Consider the following 16,546-nt stretch of genomic DNA (forward strand, 5'->3'; position numbering starts at 1 on the left):
TACCTAGCTAGCCTATATTAGATTCGATGGTAAATTGCTATTATTTTAACTATTTTATGCAGCTACTCATCTCTCATCTGAGTTCTTGCCTTAATTTCAGTAAGCTCTTCCTTTTGCTCACCTGCCCTTCCTACCATTATATTCTATTTTGCTTTTTCGATGTGGAAAATAAAAGTTCAAGTGAGACTCCGCTATTTTACATTTTACAGTTGTGGAACATCTGTATTTTGATGAACTTCACTTCACAGAAAACAAAACAAATATATTTTATCATATTTTCTCTGACAGAAATATAATTAGATAAATTAGCCTGATATTATTTTTTGTTGAGAAAAATAGAATTTTGGCTCTAATATTTTGTTGGAAGCGTCGTTTCTTCAACCGAATTTTTTTAATATACCATAAACAAAAAAAAATAAACCAAAACACCATCGTTTGACCAGAATTCCATATCTATTCAGGCCGTAGATTGGCTCTGCAGCCCCCTTAATGGAGCCTCACATCCAATCTGCAGCCTTACATATATATATATTTTTTTATTAAAACAATTATGTATTATGTTAGTTTGTTTGATTATATTTTGTTATTTTGTATAAATACCGTTGGTTTTTTTTTGTCGTGGATAACAGAAATATACGGCCATTTTTATTAAAACCCTAAAAAAAAAAAGTTTTTACAGATTTGCCCTCAAATTCAGTTTTTTTTTTAAAACTGCCCCAACCGCCAGGTTCACGGGCGACCCAATTTCCATACCAGACCGCTAGGCCCACGGGCGGTTCACTAGGGACCGGACCGCCTAGGGTCCGGGCGATCCTCTTTTTTTTTCTTTTCTTTTTCTTTTTAGAGATCTTAATATTTTGATTTAAATAATTTTGTAAAGTTTTGGTTTTCTTGTTTAGGGTGTATGCCAAAAAATAAGACATTTGATATATTTATGAGTGAGATGTCGTAACTCTTTATAACTTTGATTTGATTTGTCAGTTGGATATCACAAGTCTAAAGATAACACTAATTAAGGAATTAGCATTGATTCAAAAAATTTCAAGCTCTGACAGCTTGGTGATCTTCTTCTATTTATTTCTGATACTAAAACAGTAGTTTAGAGCTACTAAAATATGTTCAAACCTCAAATTAGATCTATGTCCATGCACAAAGCACCCTAGACTAACCTCTGGTATGGTACCAAGTCCAAACTTAGCAGCCAAGCACTGAGCAAAGGCCACTGGTATAGCGCAATGCACTAAAAATATCAAAATTGACCTCTACTGGTAAATCAGCAAGTCTAGACTGATACAGAGACCAAACTGCAAAAGTGATTACAACAACATGTAGAGCATTCAAAAATATACATAATTGACAAAAATTTTAATTTATTTGGATTTTTCTACATTTAGTTATGAATTTCCAAAGACCAGCTTTCGAAAAAACTTTAAACAGCCATAACTTTGGATAAGAAAGTCGAATTTGCGCGTATGACCACTTTTTGGAAAGGGGGGATGAGACGGATTTGAATTTTGCCCGGGAAAAACCCCCGAGCATACAAAACATTAGAATTTCAAAAAAAATGTTGTTTAGTGCATCAAAAATTCAGTTTAAGTTTTCATTCGACGGTAAACATGCAACGATCGATATTTTGTCTAGTCAAAAGCCTAAAGGATTATTCAAGAATGATCTATATAATTATTTTTAAATGCATTTACTATTTATTGTGTTTGTTTGCCTTTCTCCGAGCAAATGGTATATGTTGACAATAATCAAATAATCTAATTATTCTCTAAACAAAAAAAAAGAATTTCATATCATTGATGCAATCTAACCATATTTCCTTGTGTATATGAATAAAATAAATTATTAAGAATCAAGGTTAAGTCCTTAATTAGTGTTATCTTTAGACTTGTGATATCCAACTGACAAATCAAATCAAAGTTATAAAGAGTTGCGACATCTCACTCATAAATATATCAAATGTCTTATTTTTTGGCATACACCCTAAATAAGAAAACCAAAACTTCACAAAATTATTTAAATTAAAATATTAAGATCTCTAAAACAAAACAGAGAGAGAGAGGACTGCCCAAATCCCATAAGGTATGGTATGAAACAAAAATGGCTGGAAATGGCCAGAAATATATCGAGTGTCTATTTAAAAAAACAAAAACCTTTTTGTCTGGCGTTTGAGCAGTTAAAAAAAAAAAACTGAATTTGAGGGCAGATCTATATAAACCTTTTTTTTTTAGGATTTTAATAAAAATGGCCGGAAATATATCGAGTGTCTATTTAAAAATGTGGTTTCATCCACATCCACGTGTATACTACCACATTCACTGTTGCTTTATCCACAAAATATGATAAACAATAAGAAAAAAAAAACTACCAAATAAATAATAACAATTATATATTACACATAACATGATATTAAGAACCACTAGTTAATAATACAACATCACATTGTTCACGTTTTTTTGAAATATCCAATAAACAAAAACATAAATTTAGCTCCTAAAAAAACACAAAGAAACATGGATTGATTGCCTCTAACCTGCAAATTGATAAAACAAGAGTAATTGTTAAATTTCATTGTCTCAATAATTTTTTTAAAAGTTGGAATTGAATAAAATTAACAAAATTAACTACCTCGTGCATCTCTTCTAGCTCTGTTATGACTTTCTTGTGTGTCACGGTTAGCTTGGTGTCTTCTTCTCCTTTTATGTAGTAAATCCAACCACATCGGAATCCTGTTGTGTTGTCTTCTTCCCAAAGTATTGAGCCTATGTTCTAGAACAAGGATATGGCCCTCATGTTCAGGTCATTCCGATTGATTGTCATAGACATGTCATTCACCCTTTCACGTGTTGATTAGTGTCTGAATGTGGTAGTAGTGACTTACAAAATTACCAGAGTCAATGCCTCGGAAACAACACACGGCCAGAACATTAGAACACAGTATTATTTCCAATTGCAACTTCTGACATGTGCATTCCATCGTGTTATTTTCTCTTATGATCACAGTGTATTTGAAATTGGCCTTGGTAAACCGGCCAGAATCGTCAGGTATGAATGTGTGACCTCTCTTGTGTGGATGTTACCTCAAACTCGTTGAAGTTGCTAAATCCCCCAAGCGCCTTCATAAAATTTGATTTCTCAAATCTTTTGTTAATAAACTACGAACATATTAAAATAGTGAATCAATAATTTATTTAAATGAATTTGTTCAAACTAAATGAATGAAAAAAGTACATTATAAACCCGACAAGAGAATTGTTGGCCTTGTCTTGCTTCAAATTCCGCTTTAGCCCTTCTTTGCCCAAACCATGTGACACATTTATCATATGTGTCCTCAATTAGTGCGACCACTGGTAACTTACGAGATGACCTAAAGACATTATTAAGCGACTCAGACCCATTTGTAGTCATAATTCCCCAACGATAACCACTATCTAGCGCTTGAAATATCTTCCATGGCTTTGGACACTCATTCTCATCTTGGTCCAAATATTTACCCACCTCATTCAACCAGTTGAGAGCACGGTCACACACATTCCCTATTGCTTCCATCCCTTGCTCGTATCACCTCATCTTCCTCTTCTTCACACATATCTTGAAGATTTTGATTGCCTCATCATTACAGTGGTTCTTCTTCATGTTCTCGACTGTGTGAGTAGCACAAAGACGGTAGACACACTGACTCTCATTCTCCTCATTCCAACCCAAATCATCTTGTCCAAACACCTTTTTGATACCCTTTCCCCTATTAGTGATGACACACACGAACCTGAATTGAACTACATTTTTTCGCAACCATTGCATGAACCACCCATAATCTTCAAAACTGTCAGTCTCAACCAATGTAAAAACCAATGGCATCAGCTGGTTTTCTGCATTATACTTGGTGGCAATCAACAACTTACCTGTATTAAATCAACAATATTATTTTCAAAATTAATTAAATTTATTAGATTAACTAAATTGACCAAATTAATTTAATTACCTCTGTATCGGCTTGACAGGAAACAAGCATCAACCATGATGACCAGTTTGAGGTGCTGAAAGGAATCAATGCACGGTCCGTATGGATGGTCATGATGTATACTGCCAGATACCGCTCATGATTATAGAAATTAAAACAGTTTTAACTCTATTTACCAACATAACACAGATCCTATTGGGTCACACCATATAAGAGTTAATCGGAGAATCTTATTGTGATTGATTATAAATTGGTTATGATCAATAGTAAGATGATTATAATTAATTATACGTGTTATAATTAAATTATAAATGTTATGTAAAAATAACAAGCAAAAACATTGGTTAATTTATAAACGTGTGTGACACGTTGTATAAAAGTTAACCGGTTAATTTATAAATGTGCAGGACACGTTGTATAAATTATCGAAACAACAACCGCAAGAAATATAATTGTTAAGAATAATTATACGAATATTATTTGTATTCGGGCCGAGGGCATTCGGGTCTTTTCAGATTCGTCCTTATCCGCATGACATGTCATCGATCCTATCCAGATGACACGTCATCAATCCTATCCACATGACACCTCACCCCCTAGGTGCCATGCCTTGTCATAGGGGTATTTTGGTCTTTTCACATCATTTTAGAGGCTATAAATAGAGGGGTGCATGTCACACCCCAAACCAGGAATTTTGGATTAAGGTGTGATCAACCTCGCCTCGTGCTTAATTAATCATTAAGCACGCAAGGCTAATCATCAATAATAAATCAAACAGCAGCGGAAGCAAAATAATATAAATATCAAGCATCAGTCACATAGCAAATAAATAAACATACACATACATATCATATAATTCGATCCGTCTCGGATCCAAATCACACCATCTATAGAAGGGGATACATGATCTATCGAGCCCGTATATATAACACAGAAAATACGGGACTCGTAAACCTAATCAAAAGCCTAATCCTAACTAGGTCAAGTGGTGTGGCCCTCGGGGACAGCTCCTGACATCTCCTGCTGCGGACCGCCAGAACCTGTACCTAAAACCCACGAAACAACTTGTGGGTGAGCGACGAATCGCCCAGTATGTGACCCAGAATTATCCCCTCAGGGATCCTCTACGGTCAAAGCACTTTTATTTTATAAAATGAATACAATTAAAATATGCACATGTGTAAACTTATAATACTTTTGAATGATGTCATGATGCGATTATTCTATTATGTCAACATGCGAAATAAACCCAAAATAAAATCAAGGTGTAATATCGGATATAAATCAAATCGAAATCCAGTACTCATTGCACTGTGTGTCCAAATACAATAATAATAATAATAATATGGATAAAGTAAATCACCCCGTGCTGTGCCAATAGGATCAAAAGAATCGAATAATATAATCCAAGGACTGTGATCAGAGTGCAATGATACACGTTGCCTAGTGACATCGAGCATTGCTCCACAAGAACTGCACACTAGCCGATGATTATACCTTTACCAAAAAGAATCTGAATAATATAATCCAAGGACTGTGATCAGGGAACAATGATACACGTTGCCTAATGACATCGCGCATTGCCCACAAGAACTGCACACTAGCCGATGGTTATACCTTTACCAAAAAGAATATGAATAATATAATCCAAGGACTGTGATCAGGGAACAATGATACACGTTGCCTAATGACATCGCGCATTGCCCACAAGAACTGCACACTAGCCGATGGTTATATCAAAATCCGGTGTGTCATCTCGCCTAACGATTCATCACCCAAACATATCCAATAGGAGAAATCATACAATGCAAGTCGTAAAAAGTTAATCTCTTTCCTCATGAGCAGAAGAGAACTCTACCGTCCGGCCAGACCAATAGGACACCACACATGGATTCTACCCAAACCGGTGCTGGAACCTCGCACAAGATTCTACCCAACACTACCCGGCTTGGAATCCCGTTTTGGATTCTACCCAAACCGGTGCTGGAACCCCGTACAAGATTCTACCCAACACTACCCGGCTTGGAATCCCGTTCTAGGCAAAGTAGCTCCTAATGTAGGGAAGGAATAAATCCCGAATCGTCCGTGCCTCAGGGCTCGAGTCCGGCCCGCACGCAATGGTAAAATGAATCGAAAAGAATACATAATCAAGTTTATACATATAATATAAATCCTAAAGCCATCCAAGGATCAAGTGACCCTCAGCTCAGTGGCTGTCGGGCCGTCCCATGCCAAGTGACACCAAGACGGAACGAAGTCACTCGGCTCTGCTCAGCTCTCACCAATGCATGCGTATGCACGTAAAATAATAATATAGTCTTCTACGAGAAGAAGACAGCTAATAACCTAATATTCTAATAAGATATATATATAATATTATTTAATTACTCTACTCTTAAAATACAGTAAATTCGAGTTTTTCAGGGTTTATGCAATTCTACCTACAGTGCAGAAAGGATAACCATGCTCTAAAGTTTTAATGCAACTACTTAAAAATAAAGTGCGAATGTCAGGTCAGATGGATCGACTGGTAAGAGTACGCCCACGAAAAAAATAATTCAGATATCCCACACCTGAGGGGGCTGGAGTCTCAGTCGCTAATAATCAGCGTGCTCCGCGTATGCTCCGAACTGCGGGTCAGTCGGATCGGTCCACGGGTCGGGCTCGTACGGAGTCGGCTGATCTGTGATCACGTAATTTAAACTAATTAAAATCTACGCTAATTTTATTCTAACCTTCGTCCCAATTAATGTACAAGTCGATTTCTCGATTATTTTGGTTTTATAAAATTACCGGTTCAGTCAGTCGGACTGATCCGATTAGGCATATATTAATTAATTAATTTCATGTCATCGAGCTTAGCATTAATCTTAATTTATAAGTTCGTCAACTATTGATCATTCACCTTGGTCTAGTTTAATCTAATTTAATCCTAATTAAATTTATATTCTAATGATTTAATTTGAAGATATATTGCTTGTATAAATTCGAATGTCGAATTATTCGTAATAAAATAATTGTTCGAGAGTTGCGGTAAATTATACGTGTTTTCACTTAACTAATATATTTTAATTTCCTATCTACTTGATTTATTTAAATCAGGCTATAATTAATTTTAAAAAGGGTTCGAAATTCGGTTTCGAACGTTAATTTACAATTAAAATCCTTAAGGCAACTATTTAAATATAATCTATTAATTATATGATTATTGCGAATTTTATAATCCTTTTTAATATAGTTAAGCTATTTATATTCTAGAAGTGTTATTCGTTTATAAAATTTTAAAAATAGGACCCTTAATTATTTTACGTGTTTTCTAACTAATTTTATTTCTAAGTCGCGCAATTCGTTATTTTTATCACTAATTAAATTTCTACGTTTAGTTAGTCGTTTCGAATCTAAGTCCATAACGAATATTTTTCGTTGCTAATTAATTGTCATTTATTAATTAGCAACAAATTTTTGTACAAGTTCGAAAAATGTTTAAAAGAATTATTTTAACTTTAAAACTTTTTATAAAACCTTTATTTTAGTTTAATGTGTTGGGTGTTTTAATTTGAATTTCTTTCTTAAATAAAATAAGTCCTAATGAAATCCGACTATTCCGATTGCGATTTATAATTATTTATCATAATAATTTTAGTTATTATATCATAATAAAATTTAATTTCAACTATTGTGATTCTATCAACTTTACACTTCTCTCGCAGGTGAATCAGATTAGTCAATCTAATATCACAAGTGTCTTGGCATTTCCAGGCCCATTTAATTAATTGCACCCTCTACTAAACTATTTGATTAGTTCATTAATATTTTAATTAGGATTATATTTTAAATTGTATAACGCTGCCTAGTGCAATCTGCACCCAATAAATTCATTCATTTTCTTTGGTTGATTCCAAAAGCCAATCCTATTCGGCCCAATAAAAAGGAAATTTATTCCAGCCGAAAGATCCGAGCCAATTATTTCAGAAATCACATTTTTTTTTCTACATATAGGTCCCTATGACAAGGGAAAATACCATGGACCTAAACTTTACACAAGAAGCCCTCAATTTAACTTATTTACGTTTTGGTCCCTGTCAAGTCAAGGTCTGGTACACAACAATTCAGCACAGTACCAGCAGTTCACTGGGCTGGTACCACTGGTACCCGCACTTCGCAAGTCAGCACAACTAGCAAAACAGAACAATCCATGCCAAACATCAATAGAACCAGCACAACAGAACAGACCAGGTCAGCATCACAGAACCAGCAAAACAGAACAACAAGGTAGAATAGAATATGGCAACAGGTCAGATCAGAGGGGGTATCAACAAGGTAATGCCTTCGTCGGGAAAAACAACAACCCGAGCAATCAAGGCGAACTAACTATTCGAACGAGTCAAAGGTGCTTACTTACCCGATTAGCAAAGAAATCCCAGAGGCGGCTTATCAAGAACGGCCGGTACCAAGTCTCTACACCTCGTCGCTCGGTCGTCTAAATCAATCACCAAATTCAACAACAAGCACCAGCAGTAAGCAAGCACCGGTATCACAAGCAAGTACCAAAACCCCAAACGCTAGGGTTTGATAGAACACGGAATCACAGAAAATGGAAGGGAAATAAAGGGGTATAGTCTCAACTCACGAGCGAACGAACCAGAAAAACCTCAAGAGATAGAAGGGATGCGTATATACCCGGGGAAGGGGAGAACAACACGCAATGTTGCCGTTTCGCATTAAATTCGCCCAGAGGGGCGTGGGCTTCACTGACAGCCGAAGGGACAAGAGGAGTACAGAGCAGAGAGAGATCGCGGAGGAAACTCAAATCATCAGCACCGTCTCCATTTCCTTTTCTCTGAAGGAACGAAAGAGAGAGAGAGAGATTCGGTGGGGTTCGTAGGCAGCCAGAGAGGAGAGGGAGCAGCACCAAAAACAAATGGAGAGGGAGGGTTTGACCAATTAAAAGGAAGAGAAATAGAGAGGTAGAGTGCGGACCCGACAAAACATTCAAATTTGATTAAGCCAAGTTCTCCAAAGAGTTTAATCATGCCTTTGAGATTCATGTCAATTCTAGTTGAATGGTTGAGATATCTCAAGGAAGCAAAATATTCATAGATGGATATATGCATGGTGCTGACGGGAAGCAAAACAAAGCATAACATAAAATTGATTAAGGCCTATGTCTCCTCCAAAATTAATAGGGCTTTCAGGTTCGTGTTGCTTATTTTTGGAATGGTTGATATCTCCTCAAATCAAAGTTAGAAATAAAAGGAATGATTTAGATTTAGCTAATTTGACCGAATTTATGTTCTGACGATTGATACAATTTTCTCGAACGTTCGTTGTTTTTATTTATAGCTTGTTCGTAGTTTATAATTTTATTCGTACGAAAAATTCGTATATTTATTCTCCTAATTAGAACTCTATTTATTTACTTCATTACACGGATCATTTTATTTTCTTTTCTAAATTTTACGAATTTGTGAAGAATTTTTGATTTACAAATCTCACGGATAACTATAATTTATTATAGGTTCTATACTTTATTTTATTTTTAGCCTCTAAACTTTAATGTACATAATTTCATAATTCATTTATATTTCAAAATTTTTAGATTCGTTTTACTCAGTCAGACAACATTTGAACGATCGTTAATTTAATAAAAAAAAATATTTAGAGTAAAGATCAGTTTAGCAATAAATCACGTTTAAAAATTTTGGAATATAACAGTGCATGTAGAGAGAAAAACCACTAATTCACTCGTATTGTTTCGTGTCGAAACGAATCGGTATTTTCTCTCTTTCTCTCTTTACAATTGAATACTAGAGCATGTCTCTACCGGGTCAGATCTGTCACTGTCGATCGTATCAAAATAATTTTGTATATGTATATGCAATTAATCTTTTTCATGTTTATGTTCCCCTTCCTCATGAAGTAGCGAGTTTTGCAAAGAACAAAGCTTTATTAATGGTGAATTAGGCCACTGCGTATTAAATATATGACATAAAAACAAATTTTGAAAAAAAATAGAGATACATTAATGAATACTTGATGTCTTAGATATGAATACTTCAATGTGTATAAATGAATACTTAATATCTTATGTATGAATACTTGCGTGACAAGATATTAATACTTGTGCAACAGACAACTCGAAAGTATGTCATCATGGATCTCATTTGAAAGATAAAATTGTATAGAAAACATTCGTGGTTTTAGATTTGCAAAATTCTTCCCAGATCGTCAGAAATATTGGTTAGATTGAACGAAGAAAAAAAATCCACCTCTAAAAACATGTAAAATGGATGAGTGATGTGTCCAGTTTTTATATTTACACTTATACGATGAGGATTAATACTTTCTCGATAAGAGATGGATACTTGTGCAATGGACAACTCGGAAGTATGTCATAATGGATCTCATTTGAAAGATAAAATTGTGTAGAAAACGTTCGTGGTTTTAGATTTGCAAAATTCCTCATAGATCGTCAGAAATATTGGTTATATTGAACGGAGAAAAAAACCACCTCTAAAAACGTGTAAAAGATGGATGAGTGATGTGTCCAGTTTCTATATTTGCACTTGCACGACGAGTATGAATACTTTCTCGATAAGGATGAATACTTGTACAACGGACAACTCGAAAGTATATCATCATAGATCTCATTTTAAAGATAAAATTATGTCAAAAACATTCGTGGTTTTAGATTTGCAAAATTCCTTACCGGTCGTCAGAAATATTGATTAGATTGAATGAAGAAAAAAAAATCCTACCTCTAAAAACGTGTCCAGTTTTTTTTTAAAATACTTGATATATTAGGTATGAATACTTGATGTGTTATAGAAGAATACTTGATGCATTATAGATGAATACTTGCGCGTGCCAGATGTAAAATATTTCAAATATTATGTGGTTCCCAAATAGTAAGTGGTCCCCCTAGATAGTTAGTAATTATTGAAGTAGTTAATGACTGAGGGATGAAATGGAAGATTGTTACGGAGATAACTAGATGCTCCCTAATAATAATAAATGGTTCCTTTATATAATAGTTAATGACTGAGAAAAGAAATATGAAAAGGCAAGGATAGGTAGACTAGGGCTGCAAACGAACCGAACCAAATCGAATCTGTCCTAGTTCGAATTCGAATTCGAAATAATTTCGAACCAAACCCAGTTCGAAATTGAAATAGATTTCGAACCTAGAAGGCCAGTTCGAATTTGGTTCGTTATAATTCGAACTAGTTCGATTTGATTCGAAATTAGTTCGAAATTGAGAGCAATTTAGTTTAATGAACACAGCAGTTCGAAATTGATTACACAGTTCGAAATTGAGGCAGTTCGAAATTGATTACACAGTTCGAAATTGAGGCAGTTCGAAATTGATTACACAGTTCGAAATTGAGGCAGTTCGAAATTGATTACACAGTTCGAAATTGAGGCAGTTCGAAATTGATTACACAGTTCGAAATTGAGGCAGTTTGAAATTGAGGCAGTTCGAAATTGAGGTAGCAGTTCGAAATTGATTCACATATGCTTTCGAAACAAACAAAGTACAATCTAATTCAAAATCAAAACAATCACAACAGTTTTAGAATTATTACAAACCCAAATATTATCTTAAATAAAAACCATTTGTCTCTAAATCAACAGAACTATCACAAATTGATACTAAATAATAATTTGTCCCTAAATTAATACTAAATAACCAACTGAACGATCACATTGCCACCTGAAAATTAAATAACAATTCTAAGAGTCATGTAAACAAAATTAGTCATGTAAACAAAAATAAATAACATAAAGCATTTTATTGAAGATTTTAACAGAGCATTTTAGGCATTTTAGGCTTTTTTATACAACCTACTGAAATCAGCTATCACTTTGTAGTACAACAATTAATTAACAAATTAAATCAGATTTGGTCAGATCTGTCACCAACAATTAATTAAGACAGAAAAACAAATTAACAAATTAAATCCCACGGAAAAACAATTAATTAAGACAGATTTGGTATTGGTATATTACTTGTTTCTCAAGCTCTTTTGCTCGTGCCTCCGCTTCTTCGGATCTCTCTTTAGCAATTCATGCTACACACAGCTGCATTTAGAAAAGGAACTAATATATTAAAATCAAAATATTTCAGCAGGTTGGTAAAAAAAAATGAAGTTATTTATTTATGTATTTGCAACAAATAAAGTTCTTTTTAAGCACATACATGCACTAAGAAAGCAATTGTTTCCTTGTGATCAACAATCTCCTTCCACTGCCTCGCAATGCTCATCTAGATAATAGACCAAAAGAAAACAAGAAAAAAGCATCATTAAAACAAGGTAATTAAAACTCAAAATGCTTGCTGTTTTGTACCGGTACCAGTATGAGACTCAAAATGCTTGCTGTTTTGTCCTCTATGAGACTATGGTCATTACTTTTCAGAAAAAATAGAAAAATTCTGTCTTGTACCAGTACCAGTATGTACTGCTCTGGTACCAAACCAAATTGGTACATGTTGGTATCAGGTCATAATGTTAAGAGGTGTCACTATGTACCAATTTTTGAAAGCCTGTACGCATTACTTGCTAAATTCAGTGTTATTTTATTTATTTTTGTGCAGAGAGCAATGACATTTTTCAACAGTGGCTGTCTTCCCTTACTTGAGAGCTACTGAATAGTCATAAATTCTACTAAATAACAAAAAACATTTGAAAATGAAAGATATTTGAAAGACCCTGAAAAAGATAATATTTTGTACTTGAAATTTTGGTCCCAAAGACAATATTTTGTACTGAAAAATAGATAAATAGGAAAAAAATCACTAATAAATAAATACCTGAGCAGCTTCATTGCTGGCATTCTTGGTCCAGATGGCTACCTTAGCACGCACACTGCACACAGCTATAATCAACAAAAAAGGAGAAAAAAATGAAAATCAACAGGGAGTTAAACCATCAAAGAAAAGGGGGAAAAATGAAAATTTTCATTCTGTTACTGCTGTACCGATGTAGTTACTGGAGTAGCTAGCTTTTAGTTTAGAAATCTTACTTTTCATGCAACGGCGGAGGAGAGCAACGGCGGAGGAGAGAGGAGAGCAATGGCGGAGGAGAGGGGAAAGAATTCTGGCGACTGGCGAGAGTGAGAGGAGAGCAAGAAATACTGGCGACTGCGAGGAGAGGCAGAGGAGACCGTGAGAGTGAGACTGAGAGGAGGAGAAGCGAAGGAGAGCAAAGTCGGCTAGGTTTAGGTTTTAAGCGATAGTGAGAGCAAGCGGGAGAAAGAGTACTGGCGAAACTTTTGTTCATCGTAAATTAAATGGACGGTCCGTGTTAACCAGAGTTTCGAACCTTTGCAATTCGCGAATCTATTTCGATCGAACCTGTCATGGTTCGAATTCGAAATTGATTTAATTTCGAATCGAACTGGTTTGAATTAATTTCGAACCGAATCACTTTCGAATCGAATTTTTGTCGAACTTTTTCGAATCGAACTCGAATCGAATCACGAATCTCGAATTTTTTGTGCACCCCTAAGGTAGACGCTCCTTTCAAACTCGAAAACTGAGTTCCAAGTTTTAGAATAGCTGTTGTTACTGCCATGCTGGGAAATAAAAAATTAACCCGGCTGTCGTCCACTTCTGCCAGTGGCAGACATTCACGCGGAGACGCTGAGCCCTGTGATTGAAAATTCTCTGTTATCATATCTGTCCAGGTAAATATATAGCGAGTTACTGAAGCTTGAACAAAGAATCTTGTAACTCGTTACAGGATACCGAATTGTTAGTTTGTTACATCTCTGCAGATTAGATTAAACAGTGTTGACGTGAGAAATTTAGACTTCGGTCGTCCCAGCCCATTGGCCCAACCCAATAACACTCACTGGGTTGGATACCGATCCAGCCCAAGACTAACTTGTCCGTACGACTACGAGTGCGACTGGCGGTTAGTTGCACCTAACTCGCTGAACTGGGTACGAAAACTGCTCTTCTTCGGCGCTGGCGCTGCTGATCGCAGAATCGCAGATCTTCTTCTCCACTCGACTCGCGCCGTTGCCCCCAAATCCAATGAATCCAACGCACACTACCATCTTTCTACTGCTCATCTTTCTTCTCTTCTCTCCCGATCCAACCGGAGCTGCGAGACTGCCCGACCGGGTCCACTCGCGCCAGTCGATAACAACCCAGCCGCAGTCTGTTCGAGTTGCCGTGTTCGCTCTTGGAAGCTTCTGGAGATCCGAATCCGTTTTCGGGTGCCTACCTGGCGTCGTCCGTACGTCGGTTGGGTACTCTGGTGGGTCGAAGCGTAATCCTGAGTACAGGAATCTCGGAGATCACGCAGAGTGTGTCAAGGTTTATCTCCAATTTCCTTCTTTCTCCAGTCAGCTGTAGTAGGATTTGCAAATAGGGCTCCAATTTCCTTCTTTCTCCAGTCAGCTCTAATTTAATTGATGTGAAATTGGAGAGAAAATGGACGAGTACAGCATAGTTCACAACCAAAACAGAAAGTACCATAAGTTTAGTTAACTTCCCCGGCTGACTTGGCATTTTTATGTGAGGTGCTTTATATGTTGTTCTCTCTCCCAGGGTTTTAAAACAAATCTTCCAATTTCTACTGGTAGTACTGTTGGCACTGATACTTTATCCATTGCAACAAATTGGTACATGAGTGTTGGTTGTATAGATACTTGTTTCCATTGGAGTATGTTTACCGGATATTAAATAGATTTTTCTTAATCTGAGAAAAATGTCTCAGTAACATCTTGTCCACTAGTCTGAATTCTTCTTCTTTTACAGGTTGAATATGATCCCAGAACAATCCAATTCAATGAACTATTAAATGTCTTTTGGTCAAGTCATGATTCCAGACAAGTTCTCGGACAGGGGCCAGATGTAGGCAACCAGTACAGGTATGCGGTGCCACTATTCCTTTTGGCATTTATGATCCATTGTGAATCTTAAGAAAGAAGGGTTGTCAACATTTGCAGTTTCAGAGACGATATTAGTGTCATACTACTTTTCTGCAGGATATTGGGAGACATATAGGCTGGGTATATACTTTTCCTGTTTAGGTCCATATTGTACTAATCATACTACACACCATCAATATCAACGTTAATAGTATCAATTGGTCCATTGAAAAGAATGAGTGGCATTTTCAGATAAGTAAAGAGAATAGCCACCATTTTATAGTTCTCAATTTGCAGGGACATGATCCAATTGTTTTAAAAAGCACGAGAATTCATTTACCAGATTTGCAGCAGCAGTAGCAACATCTAGATTAAGATTGTATATAGTAACTTCTTGGCTTCTTGTACTAAAAATAGGTAAGTGGCCACATATTAACTTCATGGCATGTATAGGTGCTAGACTGATATGTTATTTGGCTCTTTCTAGATCCATTATCTTCACAAATGGGACAGTTGAGGCGCGTCTAGCATCTACAAGCAAAGAACGGGAGCAGGCTAAGAGCAGGAGTAATGTAGTTACCACTAAAATTCAACCATTAGCTTCATTCTATCCAGCTGAAGCTGAGCATCAGGTATTTGTTCCATTACCATTACTCAACAAAGAAATATTTTACTTTTCCTCCAAGGTCCCAACAACTATATCTTTTTTTTTCAATATGTAACGGAATTTCACCTCTTTCTAATTAATGGGATATCTAGAGAGGATGTGAATTGTGTTCCATTTGGGCCAAAACAAATTTAGGGAGGGAAAGACATTGTTCCATGTCTTGCAACATCTTTCTAAAATATGTGTAAAAATTTATGATTTGATATAGAATCCAAAATATGACAATTGAAAAACACTTTTGGGTGAATCACTGAATGGTTATACATGAGGTATGCAAAGATGAATTTGTTCAAATTTGACAACTTAAAAAGGCGAACACATATTTTGTGTTTTTCTAAGTTGTGGTTTAAAAGCATAAATCCTTTAATGGTGTTGATATAACTGGAAGATATTATAGATAACCCTTATCTTGTACAAGTTATATCTCAATGCATGTCTCCTTTATTCTATTTTCTTTTGAATTGCAAGTTTTCAAAGTTCTTATGTTTTTTTAACAGTTAACCCAAGCTGCCTAATCCATGGACCCAGTAAATGTCCTTCTCCTCTCTAGTCAAGCATTCATTAACTCTAAAATTTTTCCTGAAACAGAAATTTGAGCTAAAGCGCCGGCCACTTCTTCTGCAACTCATGGGCAACCTGCCGGAAGAGGAGTTACTTGCATCTACATTAGCCACAAAATTAAATGCATATGCTGGTGAGCTATGTGCACCACATATACAACAGAGAATCGACTCTAAGATCAATGATGTTTTAAAGAATGGATGGCCTATTTTGCGGGAGATATAGTTGCCAAGCAGGATTTCTTTTTTGGTGAATTATTGTTTGTAGATAGTAAGTATAGGGCATAAATTTGGGGTTTATATGCTCATGGCATGCTTAGAGGCCTCTTCAGTCTTCAGGTATGTCACAGATAGGAAGTGCTTGTTGGTGCTTTTTTGGGCGTGATAAGGGTCTAGACTCTAGAAGGATATGTTGAGGGTGGTGTTGGTTATTGAATCAAGTGCTGAGTGCAAATGGTTGTTTTAGTGAAT

General features: G+C 35.8%; 1 protein-coding gene across 1 annotated transcript; it reads left to right on the forward strand.

Annotated features, from left to right (window-relative positions):
• The first annotated feature begins 13,809 nt into the window (after positions 1–13,809).
• Positions 13,810–16,546, forward strand: MSRA5 (Peptide methionine sulfoxide reductase family protein). The gene is made up of 4 exons (XM_078317999.1): positions 13,810–14,291; positions 14,736–14,848; positions 15,336–15,480; positions 16,104–16,546. Exons 1-4 carry the CDS (start codon positions 14,007–14,009, stop codon positions 16,299–16,301), a joined length of 741 nt encoding a protein of 246 aa, XP_078174125.1. The 5' UTR covers positions 13,810–14,006; the 3' UTR covers positions 16,302–16,546.

The sequence above is a fragment of the Carex rostrata genome, chromosome 16, assembly GCF_964058835.1.
Source record: "Carex rostrata chromosome 16, lpCarRost1.2, whole genome shotgun sequence".
In the NCBI taxonomy this organism is placed as follows: domain Eukaryota; kingdom Viridiplantae; phylum Streptophyta; class Magnoliopsida; order Poales; family Cyperaceae; genus Carex; species Carex rostrata.